At 42.7% G+C, this 25,314-nt stretch overlaps 3 protein-coding genes across 3 annotated transcripts; 1 reads left to right on the forward strand and 2 right to left on the reverse strand.

Moving 5' to 3' along the window:
- Positions 1-358: 358 nt before the first annotated feature.
- epx (eosinophil peroxidase) lies at positions 359-8,093 on the reverse strand. The gene is made up of 17 exons (XM_061077230.1): positions 8,046-8,093; positions 7,686-7,767; positions 7,510-7,600; positions 7,255-7,430; positions 6,173-6,305; positions 5,914-6,043; positions 5,625-5,831; positions 4,926-5,292; positions 4,691-4,851; positions 4,357-4,615; positions 4,109-4,279; positions 2,604-2,841; positions 1,857-2,068; positions 1,620-1,784; positions 976-1,059; positions 706-802; positions 359-416 (listed from the first exon to the last, which is right to left on the reverse strand). The coding sequence occupies exons 1-17, from the start codon at positions 8,091-8,093 to the stop codon at positions 359-361; spliced, it is 2,679 nt and encodes an 892-aa protein (XP_060933213.1).
- Positions 8,094-9,355: 1,262 nt separating this feature from the next.
- Positions 9,356-24,799, reverse strand: hps5 (HPS5 biogenesis of lysosomal organelles complex 2 subunit 2). Its single transcript, XM_061075917.1, has 23 exons — positions 24,626-24,799; positions 22,096-22,225; positions 18,323-18,433; positions 18,136-18,200; positions 17,813-18,005; positions 16,866-16,996; positions 16,466-16,684; positions 16,313-16,384; positions 16,088-16,176; positions 15,672-15,850; positions 14,730-14,888; positions 14,055-14,214; positions 13,524-13,641; positions 13,127-13,273; positions 12,887-12,955; positions 12,235-12,779; positions 11,918-12,038; positions 11,683-11,832; positions 11,481-11,600; positions 11,051-11,164; positions 10,856-10,962; positions 10,344-10,635; positions 9,356-9,712 (listed from the first exon to the last, which is right to left on the reverse strand). The coding sequence occupies exons 2-23, from the start codon at positions 22,201-22,203 to the stop codon at positions 9,652-9,654; spliced, it is 3,330 nt and encodes a 1,109-aa protein (XP_060931900.1). The 5' UTR covers positions 22,204-22,225; positions 24,626-24,799; the 3' UTR covers positions 9,356-9,651.
- On the forward strand, positions 20,081-21,927 carry LOC133008675 (zinc finger BED domain-containing protein 4-like). The gene is made up of 2 exons (XM_061075935.1): positions 20,081-21,202; positions 21,472-21,927. Exons 1-2 carry the CDS (start codon positions 20,250-20,252, stop codon positions 21,617-21,619), a joined length of 1,101 nt encoding a protein of 366 aa, XP_060931918.1. The 5' UTR covers positions 20,081-20,249; the 3' UTR covers positions 21,620-21,927.
- Positions 24,800-25,314: the final 515 nt, after the last annotated feature.

The following is a 25,314-nucleotide window of genomic DNA, read 5'->3' on the forward strand; positions in this document are numbered from 1 at the left end:
AGTAGAAAAGTTAATGTGGTACTTTTACTTGAGTACATTCTTTGTCAATTTATTGAATTACTTAAGTAAAATGTTGAAGTACTTCCTCCACCACTGTCAGTGGACAAATAATATCTCCGTCTCTATATATAAATCTCATATCATAAACTGCCTGGTCAATGCAGGGATATTTTAAGATGTAAAACTTTCATTTGTTCAGTTTTAGTGAGATTATAAATTAACAAAACAAAATGCGTTAATGTTATAAACAGGTAAATACATAAAATGATTCCACAAATAATTATTTTAACTTGCAAAAACATTGAGGACATCACAATAACTTTAACATGTAGAGACAATAAAACTCTCAAATGTTGGATTAACCGTTCCCTTGGCAACAGGCTGCAGCGACCAACTCCTGTTTCTTGGGGAAATATCTGAAAGAAAGAGTCAACAAATACTATTTATATTTCAACTGCTGCTATATATTATTTCTTTCACGAATAAATTCACCCAAAATATTAATTTAACATGTACTTGCTTACACTGACTTAAATAATGGTTTAATGTTTCTGATTTGGGAAACCTACAGTCAAGTTTTATAATCTTTCATCTCAAGAGAATGAGGTGCACACACACTGAATCGATGGTCCTCTCAATATGATTTCTAAATAATATTTGTTTAAATAGTTAAATCAGGTTCCTTAATTTCTTTCAGTTCCTTACCTTTGATAACAGATCATTATCATCACCAGTACGGCCACAGCACCGATCACTACTATCACCGCAGTGACCACAGAGATGGCAGATAGTGACGAGGGCTCTGTGTCATTGCACACACGCACACAAACAAACACACACACAGCAATGTTCAGTATCAGAAGTGACAGGTTCTGACATGTTGTATGTGTTGTTGTAAATTAAGATTATACTTTCCAAAACAAATGTTAAAGTGCATCTCAAACAGGCAGAAACTCATGGAGCATCTGAACCAACCTGAGCACATGAAGGAACCTGGTTTGTTGAAACACTCCAGGTTTTGTGGACAAGGAGAAATCGGTTCTTCACACTCATTGAGATCTGTGTCGGTCAAAAACAAATCAATAAGAAACACGATTATTTCTTTCAATAAGAAAAAACGTATTTGGAAATATTTTGGTTTGATAAAACGCTGTTGTCTAAGCATATCAAGAAGTTCTTTTCAAATTCAATTCATTTTTTCATCCCCCGTTTTAAAACACTTCCTGAACAGGTTCTTCAACTGAGCATCGAAGGCTTGACTGCATGTTCATTCTTGACTTAAAAATAAAACAGAGGAGGATGTTGATTTGACTAACGCCTCCAATGTGTAGAGCTCAGTGAACGAGAACACAAGTTAGGAAAATAATGGGATGGTACTGAAAGCTCCAGAACAGATACTAAATGGACTGAGCCAGGTGATTGTTTCCATGTGAACAATACACTTTATATCTAAAATTCTAAGAATAATCAAAATTGTTGAAGTTTTGCTGCAGATATTAAAGACCATTATCATCAAGATGAACACCGGTTTTGTTACATGTGACACATAAACTATGTTGCTGATTTAAAATGTGATATCTTCTGAAGGTGTGTCACCAGCCTCTGTTTAGTCTTTGTACCTTGACATGTTGGAGGGGCGGGGCTCCACTGGTGTTTGTTCGTATCACAGCTGACAGATGAAGATCCCAGCAGCTTGAAGCCCGAGTGACACTCATACAGGATCACAGAGTCACAGAGGAGGGAGTAACCAGATTGAATCCTGGGTATCGGACCACAGAAGGGATCTGGGAGAGACGTCAGTGAAAGAAATAGCACAAAAGTGGAATATCACCAACAACATATCTCTGTGTCGTCACCTGTGTCTGGTTCTTTCCAGGGACTGAGATCGAGGTGGGGGATGAGCGGGTGGGAACAGGCCAGCATGTCCTGGGCGCTCTCGGTGCGTGAGAACGGGTCCTTAGGGACGAGGGCGATGTGGCTGTTGTCACAAATGATGCGGGACAGAGAGACGGCGTGGAGGTGTCTTCTCTGGGTGCTGGTGAACACTCCCTCCTTCTCCCACCAGAACCTCACAGGACAAACAGAGGGTTTTAGCTTGTGGCATTAACTCATGTCCTGAGATCAGTAGATGATGGTGGTGGACCACGACCGAGGTGGCGGCTGATGATGGATCCTAACTGGCGGCAGTGGACAATGACTGTGGACTATAGTGGATCCCATCCTGATGCTGGATCGTAATCTTGCTGCTGACCAGAGACTATGATTGCTGCAGGACTGCTTCACATATAGTTTTGAAGTTATCCTTCAAAAATGTTTACCCTCATCGATGCTGCTAAAAACTTTAATCCCGATGATGTTTTCCTACACTTGACATCTATTGCACTTCTGTCCGTCCTGGGAGAGGGATCCCTCACATGTGTCTCTCTGAGGTTCCTACATATTTTTACCTGTTAAAAGGGTTTTTAGTAGTTTTTCCTTACTCTTGCTGAGGGTTAAGGACAGAGGAGGTCACACCATGTTAAAGCCCTATGAGACGAATTGTGATTTGTGAATATGGGCTATACAAATAAAATTTGATTGATTGATGAGCTGCAGAATTCTACCTGTCTCCATCTCTCAGGGCTCGGAACTGTCTGGACAGCAGGCAGGCCAGGAGCGGCCCGACTCGGCCTCCGGGCAGGGGGGGCTCGGAGATGGCCCCCACCCACACGTCCACGTTGTGGGGCGTCCCGTACAGGAGCTGGAGTTTCTGAGCCAAGGTGAAGTTTCCCAGGATTTCAGCCAGATCGGACGGGGAGTCGGGAACTGAGAGGCCGCAGGAGCTTCGCCACGAGCCGTATCCTGGGGAGAGGAGGTGAGACAGAGAGAGGGAGCATGAAGGTCTAGTACAAGGTGTGAGACACCGAGAGAACACACATCCCTGCAGTGGTCACTCTTGAGGGAAAACTCATTCAGAGGGTTAACACCTTTAAATACCTGGGTATGACTCTCTTTCCTTTAAGCAACATGCTCAGAGCTTGGTTGAAAGAACTGAGCCCCAAACCAAGGTTCTACTTTAGAAACACGTTTTTCTTTGAATGTGAAAAAGAGTTCTGTTGCTGCCACGTCTTTACCTTCGTTGGACTATGGGATCTTATATGATTGCCCCTGTTCATTGCATTAGGTCGTACAGCCGACCATGGCTGCCCTTAGTCTCATCACTAACTGCAAAGCCTGGACTCATCATTGTGACATAATTTTGCAACTAATAATGTCAGTAAAAAGTACTAGAATAATTCATAGAAAAACTAAAAAAACAAATGGGGGATTTTGGCAACTCCTGAGATTTTAGGCAGTTTCAGAGATTATGGCGTTGTCTGTAAACCGATCACATGATTACTTCCTGAGAGAAATCCTGAGATTTGAAGACACTAGTTATGTCTGTAGGAATTCTGCAGTGCTCACACATTCCAACATCTGGAACATAAAAAACCCCAGATGTTGCTATGATGGCTGCGTTTCATTTAGCTGTTCAAACTCCAGAGGCCTGTAGAGATTATAGTAATTCTATTCAGTTTGTTTTATATATGAAATTATTTTACTGTTACTTTCACCAGCATACTTTACAGTTTTATATCAACAGGAAATAATACAAAGAGGTCAATCGAATGGCCAATTCAGAAATTCACTGCAAATTAAAATTTACAAACTATTTCACTATCAAAAGATGGAAAAATTGTTCTTTAAATATATATTATGAACTATTTGTTTCAAGTCTTTTATGTTCACGCTTCACCACCACATTTAATCTAAAGCAGCTGCAGCCATGAGAAGCTCCTCCTCCTGCAGCAGATCTCCACTGTGAACATACAACTGACTCAAACCTCACATACATCTGCTGACATTATTTGGGTTTCTTTTATAAAATCTATAACATCACTAAGTTTGTTCTGTTTTAACAAATCCAGGCTCCTTGTCATTTCTGTGTGTGCCTACATTTCAACCAAATTATCTGTATTAATGCTGATTTGAGCTTCACTTAATACACATAGTCAATCTGTTGAAACAGTCATTGGCAGACTTTCAGTATAAAGTGACTCTCTGCTGTGAGGCAGATTACAGAAAGTACCAGGTAAGCCGTGGTCGCGTCCCCTCTGGAGGTTGAGGGCCCCGAGGTCCAGGGGCATCCCCCCCTGGGCCTGGAACAGCCTCTCCGTCAGCTCCTCCACCATCATCTGACCTGGAGTCTGCAGTTTGGCTGGAGACAGCAACAGGCCACGCAGCACAGGGTCGATTCCCCCTGAAACACCAGGAGACAGAACTGCTGAGTAAACCACTTGTGGTAAAACACAGCCAATCAAATTTGTATTTCTTTACCTTCCTGCACAACCCTCCAAGAGGCGAACAGAGAGTGGTGCAGAGGCAGTGGGGGATGCTGGGAGTTGGTGGTGTACCCCGGCCCCAGCCTGTTCACCACTGGCTGCACCGTGACGTGGGCAAAACGAAACGCGGCAGCTGCAAAGACGTTGGCGATGCTGGGATCCACTTCAGGATTATAACCCTCGTAAGGAGGCATCAGACGGGACGTGGTAGTCTCACCCAGGACCTGTGGCAGGTAGTGCTCCCACGTGAGGATCTGGAAGAAGAACCAGGAGGCTGGTCAGAGGGCTGGAAGAGCGTATGGAGGATGGATGTAGAGCTGAGACTCTACCTGATGGATGGCTCCCATGATCTTGCGGGCCTCCTGATACAGGGTGTCGGGGCTCCAGTGAGGGTTGAGCAGGTGCAGCTCTCTGACCAGCCGGTTGTGCTCCCTCAGAAAGAGCGTGTGCAGCGCGATCATTCCCAGATGCTCATTGGCTCTTGAATCCCCTGAGAGACACGAATGGTGAACAGCGTCTCCACTGAAGCCTGCGGAGGACAGATGAATCTCTACATCTACTCACCAGCTTGAAAGCAGGACGTGGAGTTCTGCCGGGGCTCGGATCTGTCCGGCGTCCCCGAGGCGGTGGAGTTTCGAGGACCACAGGGGTCCAGGTGCGCCTGCTGTCGAGGCAGGAAGGGCATGTAGGGCAGCCCCTGGTCTGAGTGCTGGGGGTTGAGGGTCATGGAGCCCACAGGAGAGGAGTTGTTCCTCAGAGACGAGGCCACACTGGTGGAGCTGCCGTACACCATGCTGGCATCCACGAAGGAGGTGATGGCGTTCAGCTGCTCTCTGTGGCGATGAGGGAGGACTCCTGCGCTGCAGCTGGGAGCAGATCGGAAGAAAGGCATACACTTCTGGACGCCATTGCGGCGATCTGACAGAGGGATCTGGGGGGAAAAAGTGTTATTTATATATATATATTTATAAATATCATTTTTTTCAAAGTTATGTAGTACATTGTGATCTTTCTACATTACTTTTTAAATTTTGTAATTCTTGGTTCTTTTGGACTTTTCATCTGCTTGATCACATCCATATTAATTTCAGCTTCTCTTCATTGACAGTTTATGTTGTCTTGTTTTAAATCATACACATTTTTCCACATTACTTATAAAACAATAACTTTGGTTCTTCTCTTTTTTTCAATTATTTAAACTGAACAGGGGAACAAAAACCCAAACAAGGCCCTTATGAGAATCAGCTGATAGCTGGTGTGTACCTGTATGGGGAAGCAGGGCGTGTCCCGGCTGCAGGTGTGTGTGCAGTCCGCTCCGGTCCTGAAAGCAGCCGTACTCGGGCTCTGAGGCGTCAGCACCACGTCGTGGTCGATCCACTGACCCCACTCCACCAGCAGGTGGGACAGGGTGGAGTCCAGAGAGATGTTGTCGTTGTGAGTGAACAGCACCTCTTGAGAAACCAGCCGCACCTGAACGACAAACATGGTGAGGGGAGGGATGGAGGGACAGCAGCTGACAGAGGAGGACAGTGTGCTGCTGCAGGACTCTTACTGGTGGCAGGCTGACGTTGTGGTACATGTGATCTGGGTCCCAACCTCTCGGCGTCCCCCACAGGTCCTCGTACTCAGGAGGCAGCCAGCGGGAATATGGGATGTTTGCAGCGCCCCATCTGGGATGATCTCTGTACAGGACATGACAGACTTATCCATTCTGCTCAGAACAGCACTGCTGGATTACTACATGTTTGTCTGTGTCTCTCTCTCTGTGTGTATGTGTGTGTATGTGTGTCTGTGTGGGTGTGAGCTCTGACCTGTTGTTGCACTCTCCTGTGATGGATCTGTAGCGCTCGGACACACAGTCGTTCTGACAGCTGGGTCTCTGCAGCTCAGCGGAGCAGCCGGTCGCTTGCAGCAGATTCTCCACGTCTTTGTTACTCAGCAGCTCTTCTGGAAAACACAGTAAATAACACATGACACTAATGAAACAAATGATAACTTATAAAACACAAAAAATAATATGAATATCCTGGAACTAGCTATTGGTAGTTTATTAGATCATTTGCTCTTGTCTTATGTCAGAAAACCTTTTCTTCTTATATTATTATTATTCTTAAATTATATAATAATTTGTGTATGTATTTCTATAGCACTTATCTAAGCAAGGTTTTCAAAGTGCTTACGCAATACACAGGGATAAAACAACAGATTTTTTTTATTAAATATTTTTATCATTAATATTATAATATATAATATTACAAACAAACAACATCCATTAAAACCAGTTCAAAATCTGACATTAAAAAGCTTTCCTATAAACAACATGTTATACAATGATTTAAAAACATCGTGCTGAGCTTCAAAAGTTTAGTCAAAAGTAAGAAGAGTGACACGTTCCTGACATGTGTGCATGTATGTTGCAGGTGTATTGTTTCTCTGACCACAGCTGGAGTTTGATCCCTCTTTATTCTGAACCTGCATCTATCATGTAAACAACACGTAGTCACTATAATTAAAAAAAGCCTTGTACATATTTTTTTTTCTTTTTTTTAGTATGTTTATTGAGCATCGACGATACAAAATGAGGACATAAAAGAGATACTGTACAATGCTCACATTTCCCCAAATTTTACAATTTGCAGTGACCCCCCACCCCTAGCCCCCCTCCGACACACCCGCCCAACCCTCCTTCCCCTGGTACGTACTATTTCAATTTTTATTGTATAATCCAATTTTACTTTCATGTTCCCCATTAAGCTACTACTTTCCTTTGGCTGGTGTTTCAGTTTTGAATTTCTTATCTTATCTTATCTCCTCTCATCTATCTTATCGTAGGAAGGGTCTTTCATATTAGATGAGGTTTTTTTAAATGTTGTGTAGTGCTGCTGTTCAGTACCATGAGAGGTGGGCTGCACCATAGTGTGAGTGTAGACCATCTCTCTGATCAACTCCACCGTGTTGTCCAGCAGCTCTGCAGCCCAGATTTGAGTCCTGGTTCTGGCTTCAGTGTGTTTGAACTGAGCCAGCAGGTCACTGGGTCTCACAGTGCCCTCAGACAGGGATTTCTTCCCCCTGGAAAAGTCAAGAGATTCATTATTAGTTGCAGCAGCTTTTTTCTGAAATATTTCTATAGAGGCCCGGGATGTTTTACCTTTCACTTGTGCGGGCGTAAGCAGCATCCGTCAGCTCCATCGCCCTCTGAAGAGCCTCCTTCACAAACGTAGACCCCAGATACACAGTCCCTGTGTTCACCACGGAGGAGAACATGCACTTTTAAAAACTCCCAGGTACCTGCTCTTTAAAGTCATAACCAAAAAGAAATCCTACCTGAGGTGTTTCCAGACGCTCGGCTCAGCGAAGCATGCCCAGGGAAGGAGAGGAGGACCAGTCCAAATAGGGAGAGGGACACCTGAAACCAGAGGACACATCAGACACGTCTCAACTTATCTGGTTCTTTAGTCCAATCAAATAATAAAAAAGAAAAGAGAAACTCACCATGAGTGCTCTATCCATTTAAAACAGCTCAGGCTGTGTAGAGGATTCACTTCAGGTGTTCGCATCAACCACGCTCATAGTAGCTCAGTGCAGCTCTGACTGTGACTCATCTTCAGAGCCAGCAGGTGTGTGTGTTTGTGTGTGTGTGTCCGTGTGCGTTTGCGTCCAGAGCGTTGGGGTTGCCATTTATACACTGGCAGCAGGGACAGGTATGTGCAGAATCCCCTTATCTGTCCTCATGGTGACAGCAGGGGAACATCAAACACTGGACTCACTGCCTCGACCTAATAACCTCTCAAATCAAATGTATTTCTGTCCTTTCACCCACGATGAAAACCTCCTGTCATATATGGATCATTTCAAATAAATGAAACACTTCTAACCAGGAGGACAGGGAATGCAGCGGCGGACACCGACCAAGTTCAGGCTGTTGAAATATTGTTTGTCCGAGCAGCATGCCGCAGCTGGAGGAGACACATGGTCCTTAGTTATTTTTAAGAAGCCAAATGTAATGACGACACATTAAAGTTCAGTCTTCTGTGATTCATGTGATGTGTGTCCTCATACCAGTTCAATCTAAGACGCAGACGTGTGGCTGAGGAAACAAGGATTCTGGGAAATGATACAGAACAAGGAATGAGATTGATGAATAAAAAAAGGCTCAGACAGAAAAGTCTCTGTTAAATCCCGACCCGTGAAGCATGACTCCAGAATGAGCCTTTAAAACTCCGACGTGAAGCAACAGGTCGACCCTCTGCCCGTTCTCCGGCCTTTGATGCTCCAGGTGTGTGATAGCATCAAGTGAGTCATCGGTCCCATTTCATTAGGTTGGTATTAGTATTTTCTCTGCTGACCCACATTACCCATCTTCTGCTCTGCTGCTGATGGTCAAGATCTGAAATGTAGAAATCTTTTGTTCTCAAAAAATGTCTGGTTGATACCTGAAACCGTCAAATGAAATACTCTCATTAAAATGGGTCATTTCACCCGACTCCCTTTCAAAAACATCTCTCCACTCAATCCTAATGGTTTCAAGCCATGGGAGTTGCAGCAACATTAGTCACTTTTCATGTGAACCTTTTGTGGAAGGATGAAACATCAGCCAAGAAATAGAAATACAAAACATGTTGCTGGAGATCTGGATAGAGAGGTAGATCAAGGACTTTTTTAAATTACTTTTATACTTTTTTACTTACTCACTTTTTGTTTAACACTGATTTCTCAACCAATTAATGGAAGTTGATTGAAAAACGCAGGCACAGTTAGGAGATATCTACGAAACCAAATCACTGGATTGATTTCTTCAGCCTGTTATTGTAAGAAAAGCAGCGTGAAGTTGAGGTAATGTGGATTCAGGAAGAAATAACTGGACTGTTGGGTATTGGTGGAGGTTTGAGCTCCACTGGGCTATTTAACTTCTACATTTTAAAGACACAAACAATTGACAGGACTGCGTAACAATAAAAAACAAAAAACTTATATGTTTCATTCAGACACTTTTATTCACATTAAATTACTTGGTTAGAATATTTCAGTATTTACAATAATTTTTTTCTTTCCTGTACATGCTAATTAATCTGAAGCATTAAAGAAACAGTATTTCGATATCTTACAAATTCATCATGATAAAGATGTTGAAAAGATAACACTGCTGCGAGTGTCTTCAGTTAAATTAAGTTAGAACAAAATGGCAAATATCACAGTGTATTTATTAAGCAGCAGTTATTGGGAAGACTTACATACAGTGTTAGTTACATTGTTTGGTTTAGTTTAGCTGCTGTCCACGCAGGATCTGGAGTCAGGCATGCTGAGACCACAGGAAGCGATCGCAGCGCTCCAGCATCGTCTGGATCATCGCCCTGAAAAGAAAATCACAAGAAAATGAGCATTGCAATCAGCAAGACAAACTTTATTCATAAATTACAGTCGTCTCAGAGACTCTTGAGCTGTTAATGTTGACGTGATTCTTTTTCCTTTCACATTGCGCGGCTTTTTTTGACATTATCTTGATTTCTCAGAGAATAATTCATGGATCTTGAAAAAAACAAATAAGGTTAAGGCCCAAATAAACAAAAAAATTGATCTAGCGAATATAAATGTGGTTTCATAGGAGACTGTTGGGCCTTGGCAGAGGTGACATGTTAGTTGTTTTACTCCAAGCACAGAGTTGATCATCATCAACGTTTTCCTTTAAAATGAATGTTCGATTATGTTGTTTTGTATAATAAATTGGGGGAAAGTCCACTTCTGCTGATTCTTGACCCTCTCCTGACACATCCGTTTCATTGAAGTCATCTGTTTTGATGTTGTTTGTATTCATTTTCATTTCTAGGCTTGGAAAGATAAAAATCTATGTCAGAAAATCCCAAGAATAATCACTAATGCCTATTTTTTGGTTTATTTAAATTTTTAATGTCTGCTTTTTACATAAATGCATGAAAGAAACTATCTCGATCTGCGGCATATATTCTTTCATGCGCCCTGACCCACCTCTGCCTCTTCTCGGTGACCCTCAGCAGCTCACAGACCAGTTTGGATTGAGGACTCAGGACCAGCTGCACGCCACACTCCTCCAGGACAGTCAGAGCTCGGTCAGGTCCGGCTTTCCGAGCCAGCATCAGGGTCAGGTTCTCCAGGCTGGTCTTTCCTCCGCAGTCTGCCGAGCCGTTGGACCAACTGTTCCCGTTCACACCTGGGACCTGCTCTGAGTCGGTCTCGCTTCTGCACTGCTGAGACAACCGGATCAAGAGCTTCCACTCGTCCAATGTCTGCGGCTCAACGCCTGGAAAATAACAGGAGCCAGTACAGAAATTAGTCTGCTGAAATGTTTTGTTTCCCCTAGTTTTAGCCCAAACTTCCCCCTGCACTTAGAAAGGGTTTAAACGAGTGATAAACTTAGATGATGGCTCTTAACAGGCATCGATTTTTCCTCTCGGCCGATTAGAGATGAAAAATCTCCTTTAAGGCTGAAGGAGTGAAAGGTTTTTGAAAAACAGTTTTACCCTCAGGTTCCTCCAGCAGGCTGATGTCATCCAGCTGACAGATTGTGGAAAAGGCTTCTGCCCGACGCTGCAGCTCACAGCAGAGCAAGAGGTAGCCCGTCCAGTACCTGTACATGGGAATATTATACAAAATGTTGAACATAACACTGTAAGAAAGATGACTAGTTATATATAAGCCAAGTAACTCCGAAGTACCCGTGACTGCGGCATGTCTCTGCCATCTTCTGCTTTGAGGACAGGTCTGCAGGAAGACGAATCAGCAGAGACAGGAGGCGTCCGTATCCCCAGCTGAAACAATGTGAATGCCACCTGCGACAGAGGTCATGTGATCACAGTTACGGTTATTCTTAACTTCCACTTTAGTATTATTGTGTTGGGAATTAAAAGAATCCAGAAGTGAAACATGAAACCCACGAAAGCAGATAAGTTCAGATCCGTTCAGATGTATAGATATTTATAATGCTTATTAAATTTGATGTCTGGTTTTAGAATTGTGAAGTGAACTTTCCAGGCCTTTGAGTAAAATGGGTAAAATATAATTCATTTAATTTTGACATCAGTTAAAAATGATACTTAAAGAAACTGGGATATATTTTTTCATTTTCAAACAATAACCAAACCAGACCTGGGCTGTCCATCAGGAGTTAGGGTATCACAGTGTTGAGGTGCATCATGGGTAAGTGCAAGTTCAAGCCAATCCTGCCTCAGTGATTCTGGTTCAAGAAGGGACTGCAAAAACGACAACCTAAAGAAAGAATTGAAAGTATAAGAGTCACCAATTGAATTCAATTTCTTTGTTTGACAGAAAATGTGATTCAAAGATCTACCTGTGCTCCTCAGTTCGGGATTGGACCAGATTATCCAGGTAGGCCAGGAAGTGGCTTTGCTGAGCCAACGCCATTACATCAGCAGGAGTTATTGTAGGGTAGAACTGAGAAAACGAGCGTACAGCCGCCTCCCCGTGCTTCTCATATAACCTGGAGAATAAAAGAGTAAACTGACTCCTCTTGGTCCATCGCCATTTAAAGACTATGGATCGATGAGAAAAGTGCAGGTACTGACCTGTGCAGGTGAGCGAGGAGAACTGGTGCGCTCCAGGGCTGCAGCTCTCTCAGACTGCGCAGCGATCGCAGTAGATCCCCTCTCTGAATAACCTCCACCACCTTACAAGACCTAGTGAGATCTACAGAGGAAGACAAAAAGTTAATTTTCAAAATCAATAAAGATTAACAATACCAAGGCCTGGTGTATTATTAGATCCTAGCTGAAAAGGAATGCAATTCAAAGTTTTCACTGAGCTCTCAAGCTAAAATGAGCAAAAAGCTGTATCAGTATAAAATCATGAAAAGAGAGCAGGGTTGTAAGGAGAAGATTCTGACCTAACATGGCCTCAGTGAAGGAGCTCTGCACCTCCGGCCGCTCCTGGTAACATAACAGACACATTCTTCTGATGCGCTCTTGATCCAGCAGAAAGAAGTAACTGCGCAGGAACGCTTTGCATCCCGGTGCTCGCTCCATCTCCTGATTTCTAAAGCAGCTCAGCTCTGTGTATAACGTGGCCAGCTGAGTGAGATTAACCAGGAGATCAGGCGGCACAGGTTTGGGGGACACCACTCGCACAGGCTCTGAGAGGTTAGGAACCTCAGACACTTTCTCAGTGGAGTCACACCGGTACTCCCGCTCCCTGACCTCAGGCGACTCCTCATTCTTTTCCTCTGTGCCACAATCTGGTGCTTCTCCTGAAGAGCAGCACGAGTTCAGATAATCCCTCTCCTGTCCTGCTCCATCCGGGTTTGAGCCACTGACAGCAGACGACCCGAGCTCTGCAGGTCCGAGGATTCGCTCCAGCACCGGCAGCCACTCCAGCAGCGTTTCACCCAGGCAGACTGGATCGAGCAGCACCAAGGGATCTTGGATCTGGGAGCTGATGTTTGGAAAATATTTGTAATATTTGAATACCAGAGTGCAGGTGGAAAAATGGTAGTGAAATCCTGCAGGGGGAATTATAACATAATGTTGTGCAGTACTCACATAGCTCGCTCTGTTGCTGATCGAAGTTCCTGCATGTCTGTCTCTGTATTAGGCATTTCATCATAAAGTCTAAGAGGACAAATGAAACTCAAAATATAACTCTTGTCTATTCACAACAAATGTAAAGGGAAAGATGTAAGAATGTGCTTTAAATACAGAAAGACATATTTTTATAGAGGCCTAATCCCTTTGTTTTTTATGAATATAGCAACAACAAAAACATCAGTTCCCTGTACTCACTCATTTTCCATTTCTTCTGAGTAAAGAGCTGCGGTGGCGGACACATCTGACTGTCCTCCCTCTCTGAACTCAGGTCGCTGCCAGAGTTCAGAGTTCATCTGGAGGGTGTTGATCTTCTCTGTCGTCTTCTTGACAAAACTAGAAACACTGCGGGAAAGAAAAGTCAAGTTGAACAGAGCTATGAAGCACGAACCTCTTCATAGTGATGTCAAATGAAACATGTGCCTACACGTGTTCAATGGAAAGAGGAAGTGAGCCGTCTGTAGGCACAGCTGAACTCGTATGATAGGATGTGGAGGGAGTTTCAATCCAAACAAGTACAACAACAGATAAAATATCATGCCACATTCTTCTGTTTAAAGCCCTGTAAAGCATGCATTTTTCTCTGGATGTTCACCTGTCTTTGACGGCCTGCAGTGCAATGCGAGGTGGTTTTGGGCGGAATGAAAGGGGGAGATGGAACTGCATGCCTTGGTCAGATCGCTCAGCCTCCGGACGCTCGCCGCTCTGTGGATCTGAATATAGACGGGCGCAAGAGCCAGAGGAAAAACACAGATGGATGGAGAACTGGAGTGGAATGATGACAGGGAGAGTGGGGAATGCAGAAGTGGATGGTGTAAAGACGCCAGACACTACTGGCAAGCGAATGTAAATCAAATGCTGCACGATGCAAAAAAATGCAAAACCAAAATGTGATAAATATGACACAGACAGGAAACTCAGAATTACTTATCAGGCAGAGTGAAGAACATATTCACAGTCATCAGTGATCGCTCAGCTCTTACAGAAAACTAGATTGAATATATGATTTCATGTGTGGTTCATATCAAATGAAAAACATAGATTTATGTTCTGTTTGTTTTAGGAGAGCAGGGATTTTTACATGATCAACTTGTTTTAATGTTAAAGAGCAACATCTGCCTCTCACCTTGATCCACTTGATCGTCCTCCTGGACAAAGCTGAACTCTTTGAGTCTCTCCTCCTCCGACGTGGACTGATTGATAAGTGAGCTTGTCTCCTCGTCTGACTGACTTCCTCTGCGGCTAATCACACGATAGATTCCACAGTCGAGAACGTTGAAGCTCTCCTGGATAGTGATGTGTCTCATATTAGTACATTTACCATTACATGTGTATTCAGATTAGCAGAAGCAGCATTCTTCAGTAAAAATACCCCCAGAGGAATAAAAATGTATGGGATGGATATGCTTGATCACATGAGCACTCTGCTTGTGCGTCAACCAGACAGGAAATAAGTTTGTTGTTGAGTTATTGTGCACATCCTGCAGCTCTCTGAACCTCATGATGAGTCATGAGTCATGTCAAGTCATGGTGGAGATATTTAACTGCCTAATGTTGACTGACTTTAGAAATGTGAGATTAATTCCAGTACTGGAGGCTGCTAATCGTCACCTGACAGCCTGTTTAATGTGATTCCATGGAGATGCTTGTCCTTCATTAACAGGATGGTTTCCATAGCAAAAAGGATTCACTGGGTTCAAGGTAACTGACGGGGAAGTGTGTTGCTGATTATTTACAGCGATGGTGCTTATTAGACAAACAGCTTATACTGCACATAGACACAAGTTAAAGTTGAACTCACATGTGAGGAGATGCTGCTTCTGCGGCTGCTGGAGGCGGAGTCCAGAGGCTCCAGTTTCGTGATGACTTCCTCCAGCTGGCCGCTGAGCTCCAGGTGAGTGGTGGCATTGAGCTGGGACCTGAGATGTTCAAGGCGGTCGATGGGAATGGATTTCCTGGCCTGAATTAAGAGTTAGGACTTTACTTTATGAATCCAGCTTACACAGAAGTTCAACACAAGTGATGAAGACACACATAAACATTTACTCTGATTAAAAGAACCGAGTTAAGATGCTGCTTTCTGCCTTTGCCTAGAAGCTTCCATTCTGAGTCCTGTCTGTTTGTTTTTTAGCATTATTACGTAAAAAACTACTAAACGTATTTCCATGAAACTTGGTGGAGGGATGGGATAAGAAATAACCCATGAAATTCGGATGTGAAGCCAAGGAATGTTTTTTTCACTGACATTTACATAATGAGAGAAGTCATTTTTGATATTTTCACTGATTTCCAAGGGAATTGTGAAGAGATGTTGATGAAAAAAATGTCTCTAAATAAAAATCCATATCTTGCCATGCTAGTTTTCTAAATGTTTTAGTTAAAAACTTGTGAAAGTTTTTTCACATATGTCTTTTAACATCTGCATAAACCCAGCCTTAATGAGGTTTACGATACATTTTTAAACTTTAAATACAAACTACTGTGGTCTGTAAAGTCAGCTTAATTGTGCAGGGTAGAGAAAATTATAATGTTTACCATGTAGGTTATACCTTGTTACAGATGTTTCAAAAGTGTTTGGCCACTAATGGTGAGACCCATCAGGTGAACAGCTATGATCTCTTTAGTCTTAGTAAACAGAAAGTCACCAATGCAAAAGAACAGCTTAGCTGAGAGAAGACTGGAATCTAGGTTCCACTGTGCACAGAGACGAGGTCAGGTAGCATGACAGTAGCAGCCATCCTACCTTGCTGGTGGTGATTGCGTGCTGAAACATACAGCAGACGGCAGCAGCAAGTGGCCAGGACTCCCTCCGCAGTAGACGCTCGACACAGCGCTCTGCAGACAACAGGGAGAGGTGGGACAGACGCCCGCTGCCATGGAGACAGAAGAGCTCGTTGCGGTAGACTGCCATGTCAATCAGGTCTACAGAACCAGAAAACAGGTTTGGATCAGTTTAACATAAAGAAAACATAGGAACAGAAAGAAATGAGTGTATAGCGCTGCTAGATCATTCGAAAATAACAATGACGATCACATAGGTTAAGTACAAACAATAACATCTTTGAAGAAAAGCATTTAAGTGTGAGTTTATGAGCAGAATGGTTCGAAGGACTGTTCAGTCCTTAGTTAACATTTTAAGAGACAAAGCAGGAAATGTACCTTTGACTTCAGTCCACAGAAGCACTTGTCCATTCTGAGGGGTGAAGATATAAATAGCTGAATCGGTCCAGGTCAGTAGATTTTGATCTCTAAACAAGTAGAAGAAGTAACAGGTAGGTTTTAACTGATGTTTGTCTGATGTGATTTACTGTAGATATGATACAAAAGGGATTGATAAGTCTTAGAATGGAGGTGATAAAATATATAAAGGATATGATACTTTACCCCAAATAAAGCAGTTTAGGAAAAGCAATTGACTGGGGGCTCTTCTGCACTGGGCTGTAATGTGGCTCATTTCTGCAGAAGACAAGTTGAAGAAGACAAGTAAGAAGTTTGCCATTTTACAGTCGACAACATAAAAGCAGGAAGAATCAGTACCTGTAAGTGATGAGAGGTAGAGGGGGGCAGGCCAGTGGCTGTTTGAACTGATGGGTGCTCAGAACCTCGCCATGAAAACTAGCCTCCCATATTCGCGAGCCTGGCCGGGCGCAGTAGAGCAGGGGTGGCTGACCAACTAATTGTCCCTTATTCTGGGGGAAAAAGCAAGCTCCATACTCCCCATCACGCTCCTTGTTTCCCACACGCCAGAACTTCTCCCTGATGATAGGATTTAAACAATAAAGATGTTACTTTCATCCGACTACTGTACCTGCTCATCCTGGAGATTCCATAACTTACATGATCAGAGAATTAGCTTAGATTTTAATTAAAATGTTTATATGTCACTCTCTATAAAGTATCAAAGTGACATTAGAGATGCAAACATAATGTTTCTCACTTCTCTGTGTCGCAGAGGTAGCAGCGGCTGAGAGAAGATACAAGCAGGCGGCCATCTTGGTACCCGAGCTGAACCACCCTTGAGTCGACCGTGGTGACGGTCTGAACAGGGAAGATAACAAATGCTGACCCCTGGACAAAGAGAAAAACAATCACATAAGTCTTTGATGGAAAATCTAAAAAAATGAATTATAGAGGAATGGGGCACAGCTAGCAGGAGGGACAATGTTTAATTTGCTGGACCAAAAATATAACATAACACATATATGGACAAAAATATAAGCCAAGGTAAAATTCCGATAGGATTTCAATTTCAATTTCTTTTTTGAAATAGTCCTTCAGCCAGACTTTACTAGTGTTGCCAGTACACAACCTAGTTGGTTAACCTGCTTTTGACTATTATTGCAACAGCACATACTTACTACATACATGCAATTTCATTAAAGGAGGTGTATTTCAGTTTTTGATATCAATTAACATAGAAAATGCAAATGTCCAACACAGTGGTGTCCAAAGGTCTGAGACTACTTTGTTGAATTTGACAAGCAAGGTTACTGAGTGAGCATCTAATCAGTTCGAACTAAATGGTACAGATATTTGACCGTCCAAAGGTTTCTTGAAGCCGGTCAAATGTCTTTTCTATTGTCCCTCTCTTCCTCTCAGAGTACTTATAGTGTCACAACTTCACTTTGATGAACACGCCAAGTAAGAATCAATAATCTCTACTTTTAGGTCCTGAGTCCGCTGCTTGGAAGCCTCTCTGATTGCTGACTGAAAGTTAGATGAGGCCAGGATTTCATTTATATCAGTCACCTGGCTTTAATTAAGGCCTGCTGACTTAATTGTGTTTTTGAACCAAACCAGAATCCTTTCAAAAATCACATTTTCTCTCCATACATTAGCATTGAGGAAACAAGACAACTTTAACTGTGAATCAGAATCCAGTACCTTTCCCAGCTTGGAGGATCCTGCACGCAGAAAGGACACCTTGCCTCCCGAGTCCCCGACAAAAACTCTGAGTGCGCCCGTGTCCCAGCAGAGTGCAGTGATGGCCTGACCTCTGTGCTCCCAGGACACGCAGACTCTCTCTGGTCGACCTCGCCGCTCCAGCTGCAGCTCCCACACCACCACCAGACCCTGACTGGACCAGAGACAATACACAACACACACATTAAGAACCATACGGGCAGCACGACTAACACAGAGATATGTGTCATATAAGCAAAGAAGAGGAAGATGACAACGAGGGAAATTGCTCGACAAACTCTAACCTTGTCGCAACGGCAATGAAATCTTCATCGTGCGGGCAACACGCCACCTGACAGATGGATCCTTCCTGAAAATAGCACACTCTTATAAAACTGAATGCATTTCCAGTAAAGTGCAGCTGTATTAGTTTAACAGCAGATCAATGGTCAGCTCTGTATCTGCACAATAGGTACTCAGGTCACATATTACCTTGTGAGAGAGGATGATCCTCTGTTTCCAACCCTCCTTCTGAATCAGGTGCAACCCTCCTGATGATGTTCCCAATGCCAACCACTTCCTCGACACAGCCAGGCAGGTACACTGCAACACAACACAGTCACATCTAGTGACTTCATCTGGACATATGTTGTTCGATAAACATACACTGGACAGTGTTTCATGGTTTAATCATCAACTGTAAATACATTTAATAAATGTCTCCGCTCCCTCCCACTATCCAGAAATAAAGCCAAAATATCCTGGATGGGAACGCAGCCATCTTGCTAATTCAGAGCCTGACTTGGCGCAGCAGTGATGGGGGGATGGCGTTGTGTTATTGGGGTCCCGTTGATAGATGCAATCACCCCATTTCTATATCATCAATTGACTTATTAAAACCAAACTTACTCGAAAAATGTACACTTGAACACACATCAGAGTGATATCTACTACCTAAAAAGAAAGACACCCATCTTTAGGAAAAATGTATTTGATGTGAACTTTTTATTTTGGTCCATGTCCAATCAACTAACATGGAAGAGGCAGGGTGTGTGACATATGCTGCAGCCAGCAACTACGGGGCGATCGAGACGTTTTGGCTTCACGTTTGGGAGCTGTTACTTACAGTCTATGGTTTTTATTGAATCAACTTATCTCTGCCTTTACACTGTGAATTGTTGGGTTTCTCTATTATTTTATGATTTGGAGCTTAAAATGGAACTGTATTGAATCCCTTTTATTTGAGATTATTCATTTTTTGCCATGGATTTTGTGAAGCACTTTATAATCTTGTTTAGATAAGTGCTATGCAAATAAAGTTATTATTATCATTATTATTTACAACCCAATTGTAGCTTGTTGTTGGATTTGAATCTCTGTTTGCCAAGCACATGGTACATGTCCAATAATCTAACTATGGTCAATTAAGTAATTTCTCACTCTCCACTACAATAATGACACTAAATAAGAAGCTGCAATAAATGATCTCTGTGTGATTTTATTAAAAGACTGATTCAGAGTAGGGATGCACCGAATATTCGGCCGCCGAATATTGCAAAAAAGGCCAGATTCGGCCACATTCGGTATCCGGTAAAATGAGTGAAAAACAAGGCCGAATATTAGCGGCGCGTTTTAATGACGCAAGCAAACAGCGTCTAGTGACACGGTAAACGTAAACAAAGATGTCCGCAGTGTGGCCATGTTTTAAAGTGTCGGAGAGCGACACAAGAATTGCAGTTTGCAAGCAGTGTTTAGCCGAAATATCTAGAGGGGGGTCTTCCGCAAAGACCTTTGGCACTACTGCCTTAATTAACCACCTTAAAGCCAAACACCCCGAGCAGCATGCTCAGTTTGAGCGAGCGACGGCTGCAGTAGCATCAAAGAGGAAAGCTCCGAGCAGCACCCACACTCCGTCCGTGGCCGCGGTCTTTGAAAAGACAAAAAAGTTCGCAAAGGACAATGCCAAAGCTAACACAATCACGAAGAAGGTAATGGAGTTTATTGCTTTGGATGATCAACCGTTTAGTGTTGTGGAGGACATCGGCTTTCGGAGACTTGTGGAGCACATTGAGCCCCGTTACACGATACCGAGCAGGCGGTATTTCTCGGACGTGTGCTTACCTGAGATGTACGACAGCGTTGCAACTCGCGTCCACGAGCTATTGGCTAAAGATAAAGATGTTAACCTCAGCTTCACGACAGGCATATGGAGCTCGGATGTCAGCCCCACCAGCATGCTGAGCTTAACTGCACAGTGGGTCGATGCAGATTTCAAGTTACAAAAGATAGTGCTTCACTCACAGGAGTTCAGAGGATCACACACGGCAGTAGCCATCTCTGATGCATTTGCCAGGATGTTTCAAACTTGGCATATCGACCCATCAAAGTGCATGCAGTCGTGAGTGACAATGCACGAAATATGACTAGAGCTATGGAAGACAGTGACCTGAAAGGCATACGGTGCATGGCTCACACTTTACAGATAGCGGTCCACGAGGGTGTGTTAAGTCAGCGCAGTATTGCAGATATCATAGCGACAGGGAGGAAAATTGTAGGTCACTTTAAGCATTCCCCTCTTGCTTATTCTCGCCTTCAATCTGTTCAAGAACAGTTCGAAATGCCACCAAAACGGTTCCAACAGGATGTAAGTACTAGGTGGAACAGTACTTATTATATGTTGGAGAGCCTTTTTTCACAAAAACGAGTCCTGGCTGCCTACGTAGCAGATTATGATCTGCCCTCTACCTTCACCTCATACCAGTGGCTGTTAATCGAGAACACGCTCTCTCTTCTCGCCCCGTTTGAGCAGATAACAAAGAAGATAAGTTCATCTGATGCATCTGCAGCAGATGTTATCCCATTACTTGCAGCACTCAAGCGTCTTCTCAGTAAAGAAGCAGAAACGGACTACGGAGTCAAAACAACTAAAAGTGCACTGTTAGAAGCTGTCAACAAACGTTTTAGTCAGGCAGACTCCGAACCCCTGTTCTGCATCGCAACAGTGCTTGACCCACGGTATAAGGATCACTACATTGATGTGGAGAAAAAACAGAGGGTTAGGGAAATGGTCCAGGCTGAATTGGACTTATTAAAGCCACTTGGAGACAGTGAAGTGACGCACAGAGAGGGGGGAGAGGGTGCAGAGAAAAAAAGAATCCGCACCACGGAGGCAGTACGTGTGCCCTCACTCTCTGACATGTTTGAAGAGATCCTCCAGGAAAACAACCCAGATGCCAGGCAGACAACGAGTGCCACTGCTCAACAGCTGGACTCTTACTTGTCAGAAGTCCCCATCCCCAGGAGTGACAATCCTCTAACATATTGGAGGACCAATCAAGGCCGCTTTCCTGACTTAGCACAGATGGCACGCAGGTAATAACAGTCAATAATTTTTACAGCACCTTTCAAAACATACTTACAAAGTGGTTTACAGTGGTAAAACAAAATGTATAATGTAATTAATGCAACAGAAAACAATATAGGAATACTACAATGCAAGTGCACAAGAGTAATGGTGATGTACAGTATCATTTAAAACAATAAGCTTAAAGTATGGGAAAGGATTGGTTTTCTTTTTCTCTTTATTACTATTTTTGCTTGATAACAATGAACTGAACCTACAATGTTGTTTCCATTCCAAGGTACCTGGCTGCTCCATGCACAAGCACTGATAGTGAGAGGCTGTTTAGTGCTGCATCACATGTCCTTGATGAGAAGAGGAACAGACTGACATGTGATAAAGCAGAGAAGCTTCTCTTCATAAAGAAGAACCTGCCACTGTTCCTGTAGGAGTAGGCTAAGTAGACCTATGGCTTGATACAGGCACAGTTGTTTTGTTTTAATGTTTTTGTCTGTAAAGCAATTTGGGTTGTCTTGTCTCAGATGTCAGTTTCTTTCTGATGACAAATCTGTTCTGGTCAGGGATATGTTATGTACCTGTAAGTGTTTGATGTTACAAGCACACTTGCTATTTACCTCAGCCATTACATTATTGTTTACATTATAGCCTACTGTTACTTAGTAGACTTGTGCCAACTTTTGCACTTTTTTGCACAACATGTCAGAAATGTTAAATAAACATTTACTTTCTTTGAAAATCATGTCTATGTATTTCATTTTTGCAAATTAAAAAAAAAAAAAAATGAAAAACTTAACAACCACATTCGGTATTCGGCCAAGTGTTTGATTATTATTCGGCTTCGGCTTCGGCCACAAATTCTCTATTCGGTGCATCCCTAATTCAGAGGCATGATGGTGAAACCTACCTTGAGCCTGCCGGAGTCTAAACGTAGCGCAGACAGAAGCTGATCCAGACAGTCAAACTCTGCCAGCACATGGCCGTGGTTCTCTGGTACGACCGGTATCAGAGACATCTTCACTGGTGATCCTCCACAGCTGAGAGAGAATGAGCCGTCAGCAGAGAAGAAAGAAAAGTGTGTGACTTCTAGAATGACTAGCCTGCATACCACAGCTCTCAGCCATGTGGCATCACATGACTTGCAGTAAACTGACCAGTCATGACTCCACTTACACTTAATTTATAACTTATGGGTGTTAAAGCAAACCTTACTTACAGGATCTGTTTTCATTTAGCAAAGTTTACCGATGTTTCTATTTATTATCAACATGAGGAACATTGTCGCTAAAATAATTCTTTAATTCACAAGATTCTGATTTAGACCAAAGATAATTATTAAAAAAATATATAATCATCTTTAAGGCAAATGTCCCTGGAGCTGTCAGTGGTTATTGTCACTGTTTTGGCAGTACCAAAGAAAAACACTGAGCTCTAAATATAACTCAACACACTGCAGTTTAACGTTGTGTTATGGTCTTACATGCACAACGAAGCGGAAGCAAAACTACAGATGCAGATCAACCATATAATGACGGTTAGGAATGCCAGATAAACTACCAAAACAAAATGTGGGTAGATAATTGTTTCTCAGCAATAATGTAGTTGAAACAAGATCCTCAGAAGAAGGTGAGAAGAAACAGTCGAGTCTGACCTCTGACCTTCTATTTGTTATCACTCCACTGTAACAACAACACACTTCAGATCACTTTACATGGACAAAGTGGAGTACTCTAATGTAGACAATGTATCTTAGTTACACAACTCCATGGAGTATTTTACAATGGGTTTACAACTAACAATGACTTTTATCAGCGATTAAATTAAATAAAATTAAATATATATATAACTCTAAATGATATGTCTTTGCAATAAGGGGTTTGATGATGACATCTGAGGAATATTTACTCATTTAAAAGAATATTGATTAAAACACAATGCTTTACTCCCTGGTATCAGTATTGGCCCCGACAGTCCAGTGGTTGGGCTCTTTTGTTTTGATGCCATTTGTCAGAAAATGCCATTTTACATTAAACATTACCCATCAATTTTGTAGATGGACTAATCGTTGCAGCGATTCTGTGTAAACATGTTGTTTTTGCTGTTGGTGGAGGTCAGAGGTGATTTAAACAACGTATATCGTGTTATTTTAAAACTGATAGTAAATCAGTAAATCAAGTAAGCCTGTTGTCTGAATGTAAAATTTGAATTTGTTAAGTGACAGGAGCAGAAACGTCTCATCTGACGTGTGAGGTGATGAAGCCTGCACGAGCATGATGTGATTGGACGGGAATGGGCAGGGACCTCTCGATACTATCACGATACTTCGGTGGCAATACGATATGTATTGCGATTCTTTGGGTATTGCGATTCTGTAAGTATTGCGATTCGATATTACGATTTCCTGCGATTTATTTTGGTTATTATTTTTTTGAAATATTGGACCATGGAAGAAAGTTGAATCATAATACAAATACAACACAGTCAAATTCACTTAGAGCTTTACAAGTTTTATTTCAAATATTAACATTAACTTAATCACTGCCGGGCAGCCAATAGAGAAAATAAATAAAAATGTTCCCTATTATTGTATAGCCCCTGTAAACTGCACACAAACTGTCAGATTAAGAAATGTATGCCACTTAGGCTACTTTTAAACAATAAATAAAAGGTAAATTAAATAGAATGGATAAAAGTTTACTAAAAATATAAACTTTGAAATAAACAAAAAGTAGGCTATTGTTGTTTGCACGTAGGCGATGCAAAGCTAGTGCTTGGGTATGTTTAGATTCTTGTTATTGTTTTATCCCCCCTGGTATAAACCAATAAATATGTTGGTTTAAAAAATATATATTCGTTTTAAAAAAAGAAGAAAAATCGGTTTGAGAGGCAGCATGGCGATTTAAAGTCGTCATTCACAAGAATCGCGATTTGTAACTGAATCGATTCCCCCCCCCCCATCCCTAAGCATGATGTGGTGACACCAGGGCCCCGTTACCAGACATCGCAAATAACCACAGCTGACCAGGGATCGGTCGTTCTCATGGAGCTCCGTGTCCACCGTGTGCACCGTTAGTTAGCCGGAAACCTCATTCACACTTCGGCTGAGCTAGCATGGAAGCTCCCGGTCGTGTCGGTGCGGTGTGACCCGGTGAATCCACCGCACCGCCGCCGGGATGGATGGACCTACTCCCCGCATCACGGGACCAGTCTGCTGACACCGATGCTAACGCTGCTGTCAACACCGCCGGGCACAGGCGAGGCTTGAAGAAAACAAATGAACTGGCTCCACACCGCTGGAGTGCACATGTGTGAAGGTAATAACATGTTCAGCACACTCCGCTTCAAAGCCTTCTCGCTCCGGTGGTGGTGAGACTAGCGGTGACACTTTAGCAACACGCATGCTAGCTCCGACAGATGTGAACCTGATATGAACTCACCTGCTGCTGGTCGTGACACTCCGGCGTGTGGATCTCAAATAAACCAGCAACACATCGCCGTGTCTCTATGGTTGTCCCAGCCCGGGTGGAGGTTGGTTCGGGTGGGAGTCAGCGGGGGGTGTCGCCGGTCTGTGGCGGGCAGAGAGTCGAGCTGTCACGGCTCCTCTCTCCGCTGCTGTGGGGACACCTCCTCACTTCCTGGAGGCGAAAGCACACGAACTCTCCTTCTCCTATACACTTATTCTACCATCGGACCCATTCGATCACTTGTCAGACTTTTTATTGCATATTTTTTAAAGCTCATTATAAACTTACTGATTCTGTGTGGTGAATACATTTCCCATCCATAAATGCAAAATGTCAATCAATACTTTTCACAGGATTTCTTTGTGAATTCAAAAAATATATTTATCTTACAGACCCTAAAGTAGTTACAAAACTTTTCACATGTAATTATAAATATTTTAAAGAGCATTAAGAAACTTTTCTTGTTTCCCCTCCTTTGTATTAAGTTAATCATTTGGCATAATTTTCATCCTCTTCTTGATAAATATTTATCTTGTTTTTAACAACTATAATTAGATCATGTGTAAATATGTATACATACACACTTCGGCATTAACACAGCTTCCTGAATTGTGTATAACTTTTCTTTTATGTATACATGTATGTATATTTACATATATACA

This window comes from Limanda limanda, chromosome 8 (genome assembly GCF_963576545.1).
Source record: "Limanda limanda chromosome 8, fLimLim1.1, whole genome shotgun sequence".
NCBI lineage: Eukaryota > Metazoa > Chordata > Actinopteri > Pleuronectiformes > Pleuronectidae > Limanda > Limanda limanda.

Bases quoted from the DNA above. Each gene is read 5' to 3' on its own strand.
- LOC133008675 (XM_061075935.1), top strand. From the start codon at position 20,250: ATGACTAGAGCTATGGAAGACAGTGACCTGAAAGGCATACGGTGCATG. The intron at 21,203-21,471 runs GTAATAACAGTC...TTCCATTCCAAG, and splicing joins TTAGCACAGATGGCACGCAG to GTACCTGGCTGCTCCATGCA.
- epx (XM_061077230.1), bottom strand. From the start codon at position 8,093: ATGAGGACAGATAAGGGGATTCTGCACATACCTGTCCCTGCTGCCAGT. The intron at 5,832-5,913 runs GTAAGAGTCCTG...TTTGTCGTTCAG, and splicing joins ACAACGTCAGCCTGCCACCA to GTGCGGCTGGTTTCTCAAGA. The intron at 1,060-1,619 runs GTACAAAGACTA...TGACCGACACAG, and splicing joins CGCCCCTCCAACATGTCAAG to ATCTCAATGAGTGTGAAGAA.
- hps5 (XM_061075917.1), bottom strand. From the start codon at position 22,203: ATGTCTCTGATACCGGTCGTACCAGAGAACCACGGCCATGTGCTGGCA. The intron at 16,177-16,312 runs GTAAAGTATCAT...CTACTTGTTTAG, and splicing joins CCTAAACTGCTTTATTTGGG to AGATCAAAATCTACTGACCT. The intron at 12,039-12,234 runs GTCAGAATCTTC...CTTCCTCTGTAG, and splicing joins CTTCACTGAGGCCATGTTAG to ATCTCACTAGGTCTTGTAAG.